The sequence below is a fragment of the Corapipo altera genome, unplaced genomic scaffold (genome assembly GCF_003945725.1).
Source record: "Corapipo altera isolate COAL_440 unplaced genomic scaffold, ASM394572v1 1, whole genome shotgun sequence".
Taxonomy (NCBI): Eukaryota; Metazoa; Chordata; class Aves; order Passeriformes; family Pipridae; genus Corapipo; species Corapipo altera.
Window position 1 is genome coordinate 30,934,049 of NW_020884873.1, and position 19,412 is coordinate 30,953,460.

The 19,412-nt window shown below is 37.2% G+C and overlaps 1 protein-coding gene across 2 annotated transcripts in view; it reads right to left on the bottom strand.

The window, feature by feature from the left end:
• Positions 1 to 1,323: 1,323 nt before the first annotated feature.
• The window catches only part of TRHDE (thyrotropin releasing hormone degrading enzyme), a 205,178-nt gene continuing 187,089 nt past the window's right edge, over positions 1,324 to 19,412 (bottom strand). For both annotated transcript variants that reach the window (XM_027661969.1, XM_027661961.1), the window contains 4 exons: positions 16,212 to 16,379; positions 15,565 to 15,705; positions 9,461 to 9,542; positions 1,324 to 7,573 (listed from right to left, as the gene is read on the bottom strand). In XM_027661969.1, coding sequence (XP_027517770.1) covers positions 7,430 to 7,573; positions 9,461 to 9,542; positions 15,565 to 15,705; positions 16,212 to 16,379 — 535 coding nt within the window. In that variant the 3' untranslated portion in view covers positions 1,324 to 7,429. The remainder of the gene's footprint in view (positions 7,574 to 9,460; positions 9,543 to 15,564; positions 15,706 to 16,211; positions 16,380 to 19,412) is intronic.

Consider the following 19,412-nt stretch of genomic DNA (forward strand, 5'->3'; position numbering starts at 1 on the left):
CATTGTAAAACCTCAGTTTATCTACTCAGCATTATGAAACTGTTATCGCAACTGAAATGGGAACACAATCAAAAGGCTCAGCATTATTTATCTTAGTTATTTCTCCAAATCAGAAAATTAAGACAGTGATGAATTACACATTACTATACAAAATTTTATTATCAGAGAAAAAATTCAAATTTTTTCTGCTTAAAATACAGAAGATAAAGTTCCTCTTTAAAAAAAATCCATTTAGTCAGTCCTTAGAGTGGAATAAAAATTTTATGTTGAACATATAGTGGTCCCATATTTATGTAGTCATTTTAAAGGCATATAACAGAAAACACTGTTCTGCTAAACTGAAACAGAAATTTATATATTTTATTTGGCTAATGGTTTCAATTGTGGATTAGTTCTATATTCATTATGATTAGTGCTATATTCATTAACTAACATTGTAAGAATAATTCTGCTTTTATTTCAAAATCCTAGGATGCTCCAAACAAATGAAAATTTTTGTTGAATCTGGCATTTTAGATATACTGAGAATGAGTAAACATCTCCCCTCTATATGAAAAATATGTTTTTCCATTATAAAAAAATAGAGAGGAGAGCAGTTGGTTCTTTATAAAGTTAAGTTGTGATTTTAAATTCAGCAAAACAACATCACCATATCCTGCACCTGAAACCTGCGCAGAAACAGGTTTCTGCTTAAATCACTTTCCAGAAAGGCTAGTTTGGCCATATGCATGAGGTTGTAATGAGTATCCATTAATTTGAAGCACATGATTAATCCCACAGACATCAGTGGTCCTGCCTAAATGCCTATATATTTGGTTGTCTTGGTCAACACAACCTCACATCCTGCCTTACATCCAACTGTTTTGCTGAGTTGAAACATTTTGAGTAAGATCTATAAATACAAATAATCAATGAGTGCTTTGTCAAAGCAAAATATCCAGAACTAGAAGCTATACATGCACATATATATGGTACATAGAGAGAGAAACGTAATATTATGCAATCATCTATATTTTCTTTCTATGAAAGCAACATTCTGATCTGGCAAACACACATTTTTGTGAAACCATTTGTGAACTGTATCTAAACTGAACCAATTCCACCTCTTACTTGACAAAGAACTGAATTCCAAAGAATACAGATTTGAGAAGTGATGGAAAAATATGTTCTTCTAATTAGAGTATTCAGAATTAATCTAAGGCTGAGACAGAATTAACAGAGGACTCATCCATTATAACCAGCATTAACAGCTGCAGGACGACTTCTTTCTTCTTAAAGTGTCAAAAGATCTTACATGTGGAGTGTCTTGGGAAAAGAATGAAATTTATCACCAAACCTTTATTTTCAATAGTATGATCCATTTATGTCATGGACATGTGTGTAGTGGAATAGATCATTAGTTTTCAGAGAACTGATTTATGTTTATCTTCTGCAAAAATAGAGCAACTAGACACCTTTCAACAAAACATCAGACAAGAAGCTACAATCTCTGGTTTTATAAGGCTCTGTGTCTCACCCACACTGAAGCCTGTTGTCTTGCGAACATAACAGCAACATAGCAAAATTACATTTACACATATAATAAAGCTGTCTTTGTACAGGGTAGGTATACAGTAATTACAATGATTTTTCCATCAGAAACTGTCAGAATATTTTTTTTTTTTTTGCAGAGCGTCTAAGTCCAGGGAAGTCCATCTCTGCTGAAATCTATTGTTTGCAGGAAAAAGAGAGGGTAGTAGCCACACTCTTCACAGTACAGTATTTTACAGTTGTCCAAAAATATTATAAAACTTTATCACATTGGAACCAATCACAAAGTATTATTCTAATGAAAACCAAAGGAAAACAAAAAACATTTGTCAGCCAATACGTGCTACTGAAAGCTAGATACAAATACACAAAAGATTCTGTACACCAGCCGAGCCATCACCTCGGGGGGCTGTTTTGAGATAGTGGGTTAGATCCTCAGCTTTAATTCACATTAGTCACTTCAAGGGATCTACCTCACTGCACCAACAGAGGATCTGCAGCCACACACATGCTGTCAGTTTGGCTACAGATTACTTTGAAATTACATAAATGAACATATTAAGTGGAGTGAAACATAACACAGAGAACAGAGACTGCATTTTGGCTCTTGGCATGATCTGTCGAATCAAGGCTATCCTTATCAGGCAGATCCAAGCGATGCTACCCAGAAAATGTTGGGGCATTCTAGCAAAAGTCTCCTGGCTCATGACTGTCTGCTGCAGTACAGCCCCTCTGCTCTCATAAAGCTGCTCACCTCCGTGTTCTTTATCAACAACACTGATATTCTTAGGAAATGGCGCACACAAAATAAGCAAAGCATTCTGAAATACTATTTGGCAAGGTCAGACTTACTTTGCTAGTTACAAATCAGTCAAATGTAAGTGCCTTTTTTTCTGAGAAAGCACATTTGGTCTGATCCACAGCACTTGCTCATGTGGGTGATTCTCCTTAAACATATCTCAATAGCTCCATATGTCTTTTATAAATTCCAGCCTCAGCTGTATTACTATATTCTGAGGTCAAGTTCAGAATCCTCACTGTCAGCATAGACACAAGATAGAACTAAGTGGAACCAGATTCTTCGAAATATACTTGATTTTAAAATTCTGCTCCAATTAGGGCATGTGGCCTTTGGTGAAAAATCCTTCTTCCCCTTCCTTCCCACTGAAAACAAAATTACTCATATCAGCATGGAAAGGAAAAGAGTGTCTAAGTTCCTATTTATACCTGAAAATTAATTTTTGACTGTTTGAAATTACTTCTGAAGAACGGACACTAAAATATTCTAGACCTTTACATATATTTTGGTCAACTCTTTTCAGGTGGGGTATCCAGAGCTCAGGCCTTCTGTTTTTTCTGGGCAATGCAGGTTCACTAGCTGGACCTTTGCTTCCTGCTAGCACAGGGCAATCATATTCATCTCTGAAGACCACCCACAACCTGTACCCCGCAAAGGGACCTTCTGTCCCTCCCAAACAGCTGAGAGCTTGATGGAACCTCTCTGCATTTCAATGGTTCCCAGCTGGTTTCCTAACCCAGGTGGTCTCATGGCAGTGGCAGGTAATACATCCAGCACTTTTCTGACTGCTCCATCCACAGCTGGGCAAACAGACTCTCTTCAGGCTGCTCCACAGCTGGATGGTCCTTTTACTCTTTCATGCTCATACTGACACTGTGCCTATATACCCTCGTTAAGGCAGGCAGCTTGATATGGTGGGTATTTGTAACAGGAGTGGTGTTAAGTGGATTATATACATAAACCATTTTCAAAGCCACAGCCATTTTCCTCAAAGGAAAAGCTGCACATTTGACTCAAAGTCTATTTTCAGTATCAGCTTTGATCATGTGGAAAACCAAAACCTTATGATGCAGGTTTCTAAACAAAGGCACCCTCACCTGCAATTACTGGCTTCACTTAATTCTATCCAAATAATTAAATTTTTATGGGAAAAATATCTCTATGGAGGATTTTTCACATTCACACACTATCACACACACATAATATATATAATTTTCATTTTTTTATTTTTTACTACTAAGGATTTAATTGTATGGTTCAGGATCTTTGCTGTGCAAGTAACCTTCTGCATCATTAGATATGTTTCCTTTGGCACTCTAAATCTCAGTGAAATATCCACAACAGACCAAAAGCTACACGAAATTCATCTTCAGTTTCTAACATAGTACTGGAATTCTTGCTATATTCACTGAAAAGATCATCAAAGGTCACAGATTTGGATGTATTGGAGAAGACACAAAGTTTTTTTATCATAATAAATGTCCAAGTACTCCCAGTAATAGCAGAAGTGACATTTCATTTCAGAAGAATGTTTTCACATTGTTCTGCCCTAGTTACAATTAGTAGCTACTATAATTTTAACAGCTATTAGAAATAGACACATGAATTATTCTACCAGCTACAAAATAATAGGCTGAGATATTTGTAGTTGACAATTTTATAAAAATACAATAGACATTTTGTTATGCTGGCATAGAATCATGTCTATTCATATGTCTTCCTATATGATTTAGGATGACATATCAATTAATAACTGCAAAGGATCCTGAGTCATACGAAGGCTGATTATAGATTCAAGCCTCATCAAATCTCTATAAAATAAACTCAGGGTCTAGGTGAGGTCATGTCCACACTGCATTCACATTTTGCAAGATCTCCTCTCATTGGAAAGGATAACGTAAAATCCTGGATTAGAAAATGCTGAAATGTTTGGAATATTTGGCTTCCTAATCACAATCCAAATCATAAAAATTAGGACCATCTTTAGATAAGGACAAAGGAAGAAAAGGACTGGTAAAGGAGAAAGAAAATCAATAAAATAAATAGATTTTTCTAAGCAGACTGTATTAGAGTTTTCCATGAGGAATCAACTGCTCTTTAACACACAGCTGTGTGGTACTTGTTATTAAAAGAAAAGTCTCTAAAGGCATATAAACAAATGCAGGGTGTTTGAATATCGTAGAAAACAGTTTTAATTTTGCTGGATTTAATCCATTTAAATTTAATCCTGATTCAATGTGAAACAGCAAAATACAAAATATAAAAAATAAAATAATGGAGAATTATAATGGAAAAGTCAGCTGAACCTTAGAGAAATAATACCAACATTACTAGAATACAACAATTATAAGCAACACATGAATAATACGTATAATATATTCATTTAGGACTTGATATCTGTGGCAGACCAGTTGCTCAAGGCCACTAAAACATTAATGTACATCCAACACCAGCTAAGTGTGCAAGAACTTCAATTCAAATGATCAAGAGTGGAAATTTCTGTGCACTGTGTAAAATACACAAGCTGTGTATTTTAACTTTGGAATATATTGTTAGCCTGTCCTTTATCAGTGGGAAGACCAGAAACTTTTATGCACATCCTGAAGATATGTGGTTTAATCCGTGGTTCTGCAAAAGAAAAGTCATCAAAGACAATATGGAATATAATCGTAAAGGGACAGACCATTTCACACTTCTGTTCACTGAAATCCTCAAAGCCATTCATGTTTGAGGTCTTGGTTTTCTGAATACTCTTTGGATATCATCATTTTGGCCTTCATTATAGGGTAGAGGTTATATTAAATAGTATTTGGCTTGCTTTTTTATTACAAAAAATCTGCATGTGATTTTTCTTAGTAGAAATTAAAAATGTGATGCTACATACTGGCATTGAGGTTGAGTTTGGTCAACCATATAAAATAATACTTTGCACTTTTAAATGCCTTTTATCAGAGGATATTCAAGTGCTTTGCTAACATTAGTCAAGCCTCACAACAGCCCTGTGAGGTAGGTAAAATACACAGGAGGAGGATTTCACTCAGTTTTGACACAATGTCTCTGGGTATTAGGTTCACTAGCATCGGAACATAGCACAAAGGTTTAGGGCTTACTATAAGGCAAAGAGTCACCAGTACAACAGCACAGGATTCCCTCTTCTTTTGGTTATGTGAGTCAAGCTAATGTACTACACGGGACTGAACAGTTGAAAAAAAGCCCATGTAAGGATTTTATACACCACCCAATCCACAAACAACACCCTTTGCACAGTAAAAGACAGGCGCAATGACAGGCGCAAGATGGGTATGAAAGCTTAGTTATGGAATGGGTCTACTAGTTCTTGAGCAGCAGACTACAACGGGAATGAGAGCCCAGAAAACAATACTGTCTCCACACAATTCTGAAAATATCTGAAGATGCTTGAGTTTAGTTCTTTTGTCAGTAATGTTTCAAATAACAACTTTCTGGGGATAAGCAACTGCAACTGTAAAGCGTGTTGCTAACTTCCATGCTTTGTGAAGGAAACAACCAGATAAAATGGCTGCTCTCTACTTTGGTAGGCCCAATGTACAGGACCAGGATGTGCTCAGATGGTTGGTGTAGGCAGGAATGGGATAAAGAAACACTGTTGCACATTTACATTCTACCTCTGAAGCTGCTGTAATCTGCCTCCTGAAAACTCTGTAACTTTGTGTTTTTTTCCTCCACAATGTAGACATGAGAGAGAATTTGGCCCCCATCACTTTTATCCTCAACGTTTAGGTTCAGTGGCATAGATAGTCATTGTACAACTCCACTGGGTTACTGATCTGTCAGATTAAGGATTAAGAAGAAACAAACGTGACTAAGAAAACCGTCACCCATCTACAACAGTCTATGTGGAATATAAGGGAAAAGAAAGAAAACCATGTTCTCAATATTACTCAGTACAAATAAACACACATACACACCCCTCACTTTCTCCATATTTCACTTTTCTATGATGGCATAAATGGTACATTACATATTTGCAGAAGTATTGCCCACATAGCGAATCTGACCTGTCCATTGTAATAAATCACTACAGAGGCTGGTCTACCACATGCAAGACAGCCCTCTTGGGTAATTTTAAGTCTTTGCATGCAAGATATTCTCCCTTTTTTGCTAATTTCCTTTTGAATCTTATGTTTATTTATAATACTTGTGCACTATCAGCTACAAAACTTACTACTACACAGGTTGGGTAACATGGGTGACCCATTGTGAGTATCACTGCCTTGTAAAATAGCTGAGAAGAGGTGGTTCGTGGATTCTGTGAAATAAATGCGAAGTTCCTGTCCAACACTGCACACAGTCACAGCTAAAACTACACTGTTTCACTGATCAGCAGTGAACAAATATACATGATTATAATGCAAGGATGATGTCCTCATTTTCTCTCTCTAACGCCCCTCCTCGACCCTTTCTCTTTCTCCTCTCTCTTACTATTTTGGTTATTTAAATATAGGAATATGGCAACTGCAGGTACAACTGGCAACCCAAAAAATGAGCTGGCATCCTTGTAATCATTGAGACAATCTGAGTGGTAGATGAGTTGGCAGAGAGCAGGAAAGTTGACTTTACATCTCATACTGCCCCAAGCTGGAAGCCTTCTGCATTTACTTTTCCTTGCTTTCCCTTTGTTCATTGAAATACTGATTGTCGTAGAGTCTTTGTGCTTTGTATAATGCCCAACTTTGATGTAACTGGAACTCACATATAAAATGTGGCTGTTTACATAAGCATGCTAAAATACAGGTAGAGACAGTACAAGCATGCACAAAATAGTCTATAAAGGATTTTTTGTTTGTTTTTCTTCAACATTTACATGCATCACTTAATATCATGTTTGGTTCTGTACATTGAGGACTAGATTTCACAAACATTCATGATCTTGTCTGCTGAAAATCTTCTTGACAATTTCACAAGAGCTCAGTGTAAAAATAAAAACCACAATGAAAAAAGAAAAAATCCCTTATCCCTGCAATCTGATCTTGTCTTGCTGATTTTCATGTTGAACACTTCTAAAATGTCTCCTCTTCTTCTTGCAGTGTGTCATGTTAAATGGTCGGCTGAAAAGACAGATTAGTGTGTCAAGGATTTTCTTAGCCAGTGGAATAGTTCTTCCTTATAAAGCCTTTGCCACCGCACATTGGCTTCTACTGTTTCCACGGCACGAGAGAAAGAGACAGCAGCTCCCCCTTCATAACTCTTTATAAAGTTCTTTAGCTGGAAATACAAGTTAACAGGTTAAATTTGCAGCAACTAAAGAAAGCAAATATTTCCACTGCACACAAACAAGTCAGGCATTTAGGACAAACCTCGATGATCACTGCAGAAGTAAATGCAGTATCGGGTAGAAAGATTTAATAGGAAATGTAATAAGACAGCACACTGTCAGTTAGATGTGATGCAATTGCTTCACATTGCACTGGAAAATATTGACACGTCAGCGCTGGATCACATTAATATCGTTACCTCCTTCCCTCCTACAGCTCAGCTGCTGCACTGCGTAGATGGCTGCTCTAAAATTTATTTCTACCTAAGAAACCAAACCACGAGCACTGGAACTGCTTCTAATTAAGGTTTATTTGTAAATATCAGTAGAAGGTAGCCCTGATGTCTTTTGGTTTTATCAAGCTTCACAATACATTTATTTTATTTTCATTTGCAGATCCCTTTTGATGATATAATACAGGTCAGTTGTTGAAAAAAGGAAGGGATGGTTCCACTGTGAAGAGAATAGCAAAATAGCAAGTGGGCACTCATTTAACAATGTTTGAATCCCTGAAACATACCCCTTCCCTTATGAGAAAACTTTGATCTTTTTTCTGCAGACTGAAAACACCCCTGCTGTGTTCTTGTGTATACTCAAATTATAGCACCATCACCTGGATTATTACAGCTAATGGTGGTGTACTTTGAATTACTGTTCTTTCTAAGTGAGAATTGCAAGGCTGATCTGCATAGTAGATCCCAAGTTACGTTGACTTGTATAAAATTAGGTGGCATTAGCAACTCTTGAGAATAACTAGTGAATTTCTGTTTGCTGGTGACACCAAATTCACCTTGATTATTAAATTCTGACTGCTCTTTGTGCATGGGCTCAAAGCTGTAAAGGCTGATTCTGCAACTGTCTGTTTCCCATTCTGCAACTGTCTGTTTCCCATCACAGTTAAAAGCATAGAAGGTACCTGGAAACTATCAAAATCAGACTTTACTTGATCTTTGTACTTTTTATACCAAAATATTTACAAAGGTTTAAAAGAAAGGCCAGTTTATTTAAGGGAAGTATAAACAGGCAGCTTGCCAATGCTGTCCTGGAGGTGGAAGCTAACAGTACAAAAGGCTTCCTTGAGCAGGGCAGATGTTCAAATCTGGTCAGAACTATCATTCCCACCTGGGTAATTTTGAGGAAACCAGCTGCAGCTCTTCCCTAAGTTCCTGAGGCCACTAGACTTGAGTGCAGACAAGTGGTTGGCTGCAAAATATCATAACGCAATCAGAGTTCAAGTAAGGGTGACTGTGCTGCATAAGAACCATTGGATCCATTTGGGGCAAGGTTGAGCAGCTGCTAAGCAGGGTTCAGCAAAACTGCAAAACCACCTCAGTCAGGACAGATGTTGACTTAAAATGAGAAATCTTTGCAATCTAAATAATAAGTACTTTGCACTTAGAACAAATTATTTTGGTCAGCATATTCAAGATAACAGCTTTTCTCACATGGAAAATACTGTAAGCAAGAGAAAAAGAGAGAACACGCTTCTACTTTCGACACTGATGTTTTCAAGGGCTGGCCTCTGCAGCATAAACGAATGTGGATAGAAACATCTCATCTTTAGTTTCTCAACCAATAGTCAAGAGAAAAAACCAAACCTTCACATTCAGCCAAGCACAAAGAGGTATCTGCACAATCCCCCTCCTGACACCACCTCTACACACTTGTGTGATTTTGCAATCTGCTCCTCATCCTTGTGCTGCCCAACTGCATGGACAGCTGGGCCTTCAATTGCAGCTGAGCAACCAGAGTTTCTGGACAACCATATTACTGTTCCTGCCTGACCCCCTGTCTATGACAAATACAGCCTCACATGCCAAAAGTAATTTAAAAATTACCTCTCTTAGTTCTCCTTCAGTATTGAGGAATTCTGTGACCCCACTGACAAGCTTTGAATTCATAAATAATGCTTCTCCATACCTGCAAGGGTAAAAAGAAGATGCACAGAAAATTAGAAAGTAATCATCTGTAGGCAAGTGAAAAGGCACAGGACTGATTCTGGGGAATCAAGGAAATAGTACTGGAACTGGACACTGATATTTCAGTGTTTCATGATAGAACCCTAGACTGAGATGCTCTTGTAGGCTGAAATATTTGTAGTTATTTTAAGTCAGATGCTCTTAAGCAGAATGGGCTTTACTACAGACACAAATGAACGCTTCTGAGGAGGAAAAGACCAAACCACACTTAACAGAACAGCTTTCCACATAATGACACCAAAATACAGATGTCAATGAAGGAGCAGAGCAACAACTATGGAGAAGTATTCTGAGGAACCTTTCTAGCTGTACCATTAAAACAGACTTTTTGAAATGCTGAAGCCTTCCTGCATTTTTTATTCATCCACCTCATCTACATTACAAATTGCCTCTCAATAAGTGAACTGAATCAAATTTTATTGTTCCAGTACCTGATAATTAAAATAAATAATACTGATAGAGAATAATACTGCTAAAATAATCCCCTGAGCCATGATGTAGCATCTTCAAAGAACCAACCTGGAATGAAAATTTCAAAGTTTGGGCAAGGAATATTTAAAGGATATTCAGAAGCCACCAGCAACAACCTTCAGCAGACAGTTGCTTTGAAATTAGCCATTCAAATCCTCCTATTCACTTGCTTTTCCAAAACTTTTTTTCAATTCTTTAAATGAAGCATCTGCATGACTCCTGACCAGACTACTTCTTAAGTCTTACATTTCACATTAAAATAGTTTGTGAGGTTTGCTGATGTGTTTTTTTTCTTTTAGTCTCTAGCATGAAAAATATAATTCCATTGGAAAACCAAAGCAAGTCTTTTACTCAAGTTAGATGTCATTCAGCATCGTAAAAACACTTGACAAATAGTCATCCTTATCTGCATCTGCATACATGTCCAAAGCAATATCTAGCTAATCTGAACATGACTGTTTTTAAGATAGAGAATCCAGTTCTCCTGTAAAACGTGTAAGTATTACCGATAGACTTCACTGCAATCAAGTTTATCTGAGGAAACAATTCAGTTCATCCTCCACTTTTACAAACTGATTTGTAGAAGCAATTCAAAATTCCAAGTGAAATGAACTAGCGCAGGCATGACTTTCTGGTTTGCTTCTATTAATCCCAAATTAATTACCCTTCAATGCTTAGGTATTCTAAGCTACAGTTCTTTCAAAAGGGAGAAAGAAAGAGAAGGAGAGATATAGCCAAAGTGAGAAGGATATAAAAAGGAAGAGGGAAGAGAACTAGGTTCTCTTTGATAAGATTCTGGTTTAGGGAAGGCTTACACCCTGTTGCTTGCTATCTTGAGCTTGTGTGAGGAGAAACACAGAGGTATCAAAAATCCTACTCCCTGACCACTAATACCTGAATCATTCACGGATATTTCAGCAAATACATCTCTTTTCCCAAAACCTCGGTCACACTGGTATATACAGACATCCAGAAGCAAACATCTCCTATGGGAAGTATGGATTTCATGGTCCTTAAGCATGTTTAGGCTTTCTAACAAAGCCCTTTATTATTACAGTCTCAGCTTAGACATAATTGACTGTTTGGAAAACTGGAAGCTCCTCTTGATGGAGTCTTTTGATGAGGTTACCAATCCACTTTAGAAAAGTGACCTCATAAAAAGAGTTGCAGGGGTTTTATTTTTCTTGCAGCCTACCGTAGCCACAGTGCAAAGAAGTAACAGAATTTCTTCCACTGAAAATGATACCTTCATGCATACCTGTGCTGATTACTGCCCATTAGGCATACTTGGTAAAAAGTCAGCCATTAACAGCAATTTCTACACAAGCTCTGCTGGCAAAAATTCTAGAAAAGTCACCTTCAAAACAATGTTTTGCAGGTGTGATACAGAAGAATAAATAGGAGAAGTGTTTGGTCTTACAAGTGTCAGTCTTCTCACCCTTAACAGGAAAGACAACAACACTACAGAACTAGGACATTACATGCCTGAACTCCCTGGAAACACTCTGGAGACACTGGCTCTCCACCTGCACCTTTCCTTCTGTGGATGTAAAACTCCAGTTCTCCACAACTGTACAGGCTTTGCACTTGTGCAAACTCGAGAGGCAGCAAAGTCCATTTACTTTGCACAGATGTAAATGCCTTCCCATATAGTGTCAAATTTTCAAATGCTGACAAATGATTCAGCACTTCAGAATGAAGGAATTCTGATAGGTAGCTGATGGATTAAATTTTCACACACAGACACATGTGCACACAGGATGAAAATGCTTTAAGAGGTAGTGCATGCTCAGGTCACAAGAACTCAAACATAGTATTTTCAATTCTCTTTTTTAAAATTGTAGCAGTCTTAGTCCCACAGATTTCTTACTAAAGACTTGTTAGGTAACTCAAGTTTTAAGTCATCTTTATAAATTATATGGGTGATTTTGGAGACTTTATACATTATCAGTATGTTCTGGACAACATGAATACAAGCATACTATAAAAATATGAAAGGTTAACAAGATTTTGTGGTAATTCTAACTCCCTGACATGCTGTGTTTAAAAATAGGAGGCAATAGCATTATAATTCAATCCCCCTCAGCTATTTCATATTACTACCTGAAACATCAACACCTTTTATAATAAATTAAATGGAAAATACCACTGAGATATGACCTTATTAAATTAATTTTTCGTACAATGTGTTAAAATTTTAAATCAGATTAAATACTAAATTATAATTGTAGAAAAAGGATGCCTTGGGACAGAGTATACTTCACTCACTTCAACCATAGAATGGTTGGGGTTGGAAGAGACCTTAAAGGTCACCCAGTTCCAATGCCCCTGCCATGGGCAGGAACACTTTTCACTAGACCAGGTTGCTCCAAGCCCCATCCAACAGTACCTCACCACCCTCACAGTAAAGAATTTCTTTATATTATCCAATCTAAACCTGCCCTCTTTCAGTGTGAAGATATTACCCCTTGTCCTATCACTAAAAAGTCCTTCTCCAGCTTTCTTGTAGGGCCCTTTCAAGTACTGGAAGGTGTAACAAGGTCTCTCCAGAGCCTTTTCTTCCCCAGGCTGAACATTCCCAACTCTCTCAACATGTCTTCATAGAAGACATATTCCAGCCCTTAGATCATCTTTGTGGCCGTCCGTGGCACTCTCTCCAAGAGGTCCGTGTCCTTTTTGAACTATAATTCCACAACAAAGCATGTATTTTAAAAATGTCCTAGTGTGGTGAGCTTAAATCAGAACCCTAATCATAGAATCGTAGAACCTTAAGGGATTGGAATGGACCTTAAAGATCATCTAGTCCCAACCACTCCTGCCATGTGCAGGGACACCTCTCACCAAAACAGGTTGCTAAACTTGACTTTGAACACTGCCAGGTTGGGTTATCCATAACCTCCCAGGGTAAGATGTTCCAGTGTCTAACCATCCTCACAGTAAAAAATTTCTCCCTAATATCTAACCTAAATTTCCCCTCTTTCTATTTGTACACTTTACTCCTTGTCCTATTAGTACAGTTCCTGACAAAGAGTCCCTCTCTGACTTTCTGTAGGTACCCTTCAGATACCAGAAAGCTGCTATGAGGTCTCCATGCAACCTCTTCCCCAGGCTAAACAGCCCCAACTCTCTCAGTCTGTCTTTGCAGGTGAGGTTCTTCAACCCTCTTATTGGCTTTGTGGCTCTTCTCTGGACTTGCTCCAACAGTTCCATGTCATTCTTATGTTGGGGACACCAGAACTGTATGCAGTATTCCAGGTGGGTTCTTACAAGGGCAGAGTAGAGGGGGAGAACCTCCTCCCTTGACCTGCTGGCCATGTTTCTTTTGATGCAGCCCAGGATTTGATTGGCTTTCTCGGCTGCGAGCACACACTGCCGAATCATGTTGAGTTTTTCATCAACCATCTTGCCCAAGTCTTTCTCTGCAGGGCTGTTTTCAATCCCTTCTCTGCCCAACCTGTAGGTGTGCCTTGGACTGCATGACCCAGATGTAGGACTTTGCATTCTATCATGTCATTGTTTCACTGAACATTAAGGGGCAAAGTATTAGACTAATTCCACCCTCTCAAAGTCTCACTTAAATCTGTGATTACAAAACAATGTTATTTTCAATTTACATCACATATGTACAGCTTGCACTAACTGTTTCATTCCACTGCATTGAATCTTTCAGTGATCAATAGAAACTCAACTGGATGTCACTTTCAGAAAAATCAACTGCTACAATCTTCTTGGAGGCTCTGATTTGTGTTTGAAGATCAAACTGAATGAAGACAACACAAAGACAGTGTTGGGCAAAGAAACAGACTGTTATTTTCTCATTAAAAAAAAGGATAATAACAGGCTTTTCATGAGATCTTGCTGATTGTTAAGAATTCAGATTACACAGTGATGCATTCCACACAAGCGAAATAAATACAATTCAAATTCTAGGTGAAGTTAAGCTATTTAAAATTGAAACACAAAAAAGATCTGGCATGTGGCATAGTTTTCTAAATATTTTCTACTTGTCTACACTGCTTAACCTTGTCCACATCTAAAATCACAGGTGTTAGCTATGTTGTCAGATGAACGGGCTTGCTAAGGCAAAACACAACTACTGCATATGTGTTTACAGCAACACAGATTGTGATAGCTTTATGCCTAAACTGTATAAATCCCTGGAGGAACCTGAACAATTATTTGGCATCTACATTGGGTTGCATAATAGTAATGTGTCTGCCATTCCGTTTTCATATAGAAGTCCAATTCCTGGAATAATCACACCAGGAGCAGAGAATTCTTAATTTTTAAACTCTTCAGCACTCTTAAAGCTTTTTGGAAATGGCTGTCAAAAAGTATGCTCCTGCAATATAAACTTCCAAAACCAATTCCAGCTCAAACCTATTTTCCCAGCTGAACTTCTTCTAAAATACCACTATACTATAAAATATTATCCAAACCGGCATGAACAACTTTCTGAACTTTTAGGGAAGTTGCTCAGCATCTCAGTTTCCTTGACTCTTGATGCTGTAAAACCTCTAGAAACTTTGTACCTGCATTCATCAGGCACTGGGATTTAGTTCCTTAAATATAGCATCTTAAATATACCATTTCAAATATTCTGTGGTACAATAGTTGGCTCCTCACAAGTCCAGAATGGAACATATCTCCAATACCTTTCCTGCCAACACCACAGGAGTGGCCTGGTGTGGAATACCTGAAATTCTTGGACACCTGCCTTTAAGAACCCAAGCTTCATTCAAGTTGTGGTCCCTTCTAATCTGTCAGTATCAGATGAGCTGTTGTGCAACCTTTCAAGCCCTCAGGCTGTTCCTAAAGAACTAAAGAAATTAGTCATTCATTGAATTAATATAAAAATCTTCACCAAAAAGCATTTTAAAATGTTGACTGGGCTTCTGAGTACGAGCATGTAGCACTTGTTCAAAGAGAAAGAGAAGCAGGTGTAAGGAGCAACCCTGTCTCCTTTCTCTTCATCTATTTTTAATTTCAAATGTTGCTCCTTTATTACTTGAAACTCACCTGAAACACAGAGTGGAAAGAAAAGGGATGACACCATATTAGCATCGTTTTGAAAATGGAAATGTTTCAGAAAGGGTTTGGGGTTTTTTTTCCACAGTTGAAATAACATTCTTAAAAAGATAATTTTTTCTATCAGACTTAAAATCAGAAAAACTACTTTGGGAACTTCTGCTTTTTATCTCTATAAAAGTAGAACTGCAGCACTTGACATATAGGTAGAATTCATTATCATAAGCGCAGACACAATAAAGCAATATATATACAGATGATTGCTAAGAGACAAATGTCTCTATGCATGTGTGTGATAATCCATGAATAAATGCATTTATGACCTATATGTATGTATTTCATATTTAGAGACATCTCTAGTTATGAATTAAAAGAGAATGGACTACATTCAGGAACTTACATGAACACACGCAAATTATATCAAGGTAAGAAAATGAAAATAAATTTAGATCTTTTATCTTTACCTAGCATTCAATATTTTCCACTTTTCTCTGAAAAATTTCCAAGCAAGATCCCTTCCATGTGGATTTCGAGCTACGTGGATTATCACATCAATTGCATCCTGATCCAGGACAACTTCTGAGTTGAGAGACAAATTCAAAAGTCTAGTGGGGGAAACAAGAAAAAAAATCCTACTTAGTTTCACCAACACACAGTCTAATATCAGCACATCAGAAAACTCTCAGAAAAAAAATGTCACTGCCAAATTGTTTGTTTAAGTCTCCAAGTGAGTTCAGTGGTTTATTTCTATGATTCCAAAGACTGGACGTGCTTATGAATCAGAAAAAGTCAGTACAAGTTAAGTGGAGCTTTATGTGTGTATTTTTATGAAATCTCTAAGATCAGACTGGTCAAGACACTTAAATGATATGCTAACAAAAAATATCAGCAATTACAGGATTTCAAATGTTTCCAAAGAACATAGGAAAATCTGGAAGTGAAAAGGTATAATATGTATCAATTTTTATATGTATTAATGTAAAAGCATAAGAAGATAGTAAGTCTGTGCTTGAAAAGCAAAGTTCTTTCATTCAGACCAAACCTCAAGTGATGATTCATAAATTTTGAAGTGATTATTGGTAACAGATTCGGATATAAAACATTTTTGTACCTGTTGAGTAAGTTTCTGTCGTCACTGCAAGTTAAGGCTTCTAATAATATTTTCTTCTCAGATACTGCTGTGGTGGAATGAAATTTCATCCAAATGAACTCCCATACATCTTCATCCATCAGTGAAACTCCTGTACAGTAGACAATGTCTCTCACATTGAGTGGGATTCTACAAAAGAAATCAGTCATAGCATTGTGGTAAATAATCAGCCTCCTGATATTGGAAACTAAGGAGGAACATTTATGAGACTTCAAAATTAATGCGCAACAGTAATCTTTTTTCTGAAAATTACACTTGCATCTCTTTACTGCCACCAATATCTTCCAGGCCATCCTAATGGACTTTCTAATGGGTAACACATGCTTGCCATTCTTTTCATAATGCTGTCATGTTGTCAGGAGACTAGAAAATATGGTCATATAGTTCATCAACACATAATGTGCCACATAACCTACAGGTAACACAAGCTCTCCAAATTAGTACAGGATCTTATCATTCTCTTGCTGGGCTCTATGCCAAGTCTGCTCTTCTTGTCCTTAATACTGTTTTAGAACAGGAGCTGATCAGCCAGCAACTCCTCCTTGTTTGTGCTGAAAAGTGCTCCATCTTCATATAGTAGCATACAAGTAAGGAAGGATGTTCGGTGACAATGCTAGTTAAACAAGGTATTGTCAGGAGTGAAGAAAATAGAAAGATCTGTTCACTTTTTTCAGCATATTAATACCAGTACAAAACCAGCTATGCCACAGGATGGTTGTGAACTGTGAATACTGCTCGATTAATATCAACTCAGACCACAGTTAAATGACAGCTTCTTGAAGCCAAATTCAGACCTAGTACAGTATGTGCATATGTATCATTTTCTTCTAAAAAGATCTCAGCTGAGCATTCAATATCCTACCCTGCTTATGTTTCCTATACAAGCATAGAAGCTGAAAGTTCTGTGAGCTAAAGGGTATTCCTACAAGTAAAGCTAGACATTTCTCAGAGGAATATGTTTCTGATTTTAAGGAAAAAGACCTCTTTTTGATGGTAAAAAAATATATCAAAACACAGTTCTCTAGTTAATAATGGCTGGGCTGAACCACCTCTGGAACTTCATATGCAAGACCTCTTTAGAGAATCTAGAAGTACATACAGTTGCTGTTAATGTCTGTGTAGTAATACAGTGGGACAAAAAATGAAATGACTGCTATAAAATTTGACATCAGAACATAAAACAGAGGAGAAAAAAAAGGTTACATCAGTACTTTAATTACAAGAGGATTTCACCAAAGTCTTATACCACAGACTGCGCTAATCCCAGTCAAGAACAAAGAGGTTCTTCTACTCCCATCTTTAATTCTCCATTGTAAAAGAATTTGTAAAAAATTCTTACATTGAAATGGAAAAAGACCTTTCTTTCACTCTGTGATGAATGTCTTTATTAAAAACTTAAGCTGATCTCTTTGGCCATGTTTGAGTCCCTGAAAAATGAAATCAGTGTGGCTTTTTGGCATTTCAAAGTTTTGGTTCCTCTTCAGTACTTCAGAAGGAAGCAGACAAGGTAAGAAACCATATATTGATGACTGCGAAGGGTTACAAACTGTTGCTTCCTCTCTGGGTTAACTGGTCCCAACAACTATGATGAATTCTTAAGAAAAAGAATAAAAAGAATATTTAGCTAAACTGAGGCAAAACTAGGGGCTGAAAAACTTTGGGGAACTAATGCCTCCTGCTTTTTTGTTATGTTTTTTCTGAGTGATAAGAAGTCTTGAGGTTGAGGCAAGCACAGTCATCAGCTCAGAGGGTGTACGTGCAAGTTCAGATGCAGATGGTCATATGAATTTTGCTTCTGCCGAGTTGACATGGCTCAGGATAGTGCTGCTTTCCTGGAGAATTTTAGCAGAGTTCCCACAAAGGGCTGCCTTGACTACCACTAAGGTATTTTGCATTTGATGGATACAACACAGATATTTATTCGGGTGTAAACTCTCCCAAGCAAAACTGAAAGGATGGACAAGAGAAATGTAATCCATTTTAAAGCTACTAGGAATATGAAACTTTTAACCATGCGCAGGACACACCAGCAATATTGCCTTCTAAAGCAAAATCAGAGGTGCAATGTCTCATCTCTACCATGAACTGCTTTCATCTACACAGGGCAGATTGGTACTACAGTGCAGATCCTGGCATGGTTTGAGGTCTTACTGGTTCTTCTCTGACCATCAAATTGCTTTGTGCCTGTTCCAGGCACTGCCAGGCAATCAGCATTGCTATGGTTATGACCACATAGCTCACACAATTCCTATATTCAGTTTCCACAGTTCCTTCCCCTCGATTCTTCCTATTACCTTCTAAGATTTTTTTTCTCTCAATGTTCAGATGACCTAAAAATCCTGGCACTGAAAAAAGTTATTAACGCTCCTCAGATTTATCCAGGATCACTAGAATTTTACTCATGTGGTCTATGCAATTGCTTCTGTGGTTCCTATAGAAGTGATATGTCAAGAGCAAGGAAATAAGAAAATCCTTAAAGTTGAGCAGATTCATTAAAAGAAATAGGGTTTAAACATACATGGGCAGCAAAGGAAAAAAGTTACCACTTTAACCAGCCTTTCCATATACTGAGTTTTGATTTTCAAAACACTGAGTTAACATTAGTAAAATGGGAGTTCAGTTGACATTTACAGAATTATCCATGTATGCTAAGTGTTGAATTTCCATTTCACTGTAATGGAACTTGTACTTCTTACTTGGAAGTCTTATCATTAAGTGCTTGTAGCGATATTTCAAACATTAATGAATATCAACAGTTTATTTTCCTCCCATTTAACCTTTCTTTCAAAAAGTGCATGTAAAGGCAAAAGATATAATTGACTCTATTACATAAAATTAAGAATACATATTTAAACACAAGAATTCAAGACATACCAACATTAAAGGAGCAGATATTTAGCTGCTGCCTTTGTGTTGAATTATATTAACTCAGAATGAGGCTTAAAGTTTTCTGACACCTGCAAGCCTCAAAACTTTGGGTGAGCAATTACAGTAACATAAATATGCAGCCATATACATATACACTGCCTAGAAGATGAAATTATATTATGTTATCCTGATTTTCTAATCACTAAGTTATTTGTTCTTAAAACACAATTTTCGTACTAGCTTATGTCTTTTTTCTTTTTAATAGAGGATTTAATACACTGACAGCAGCCATAA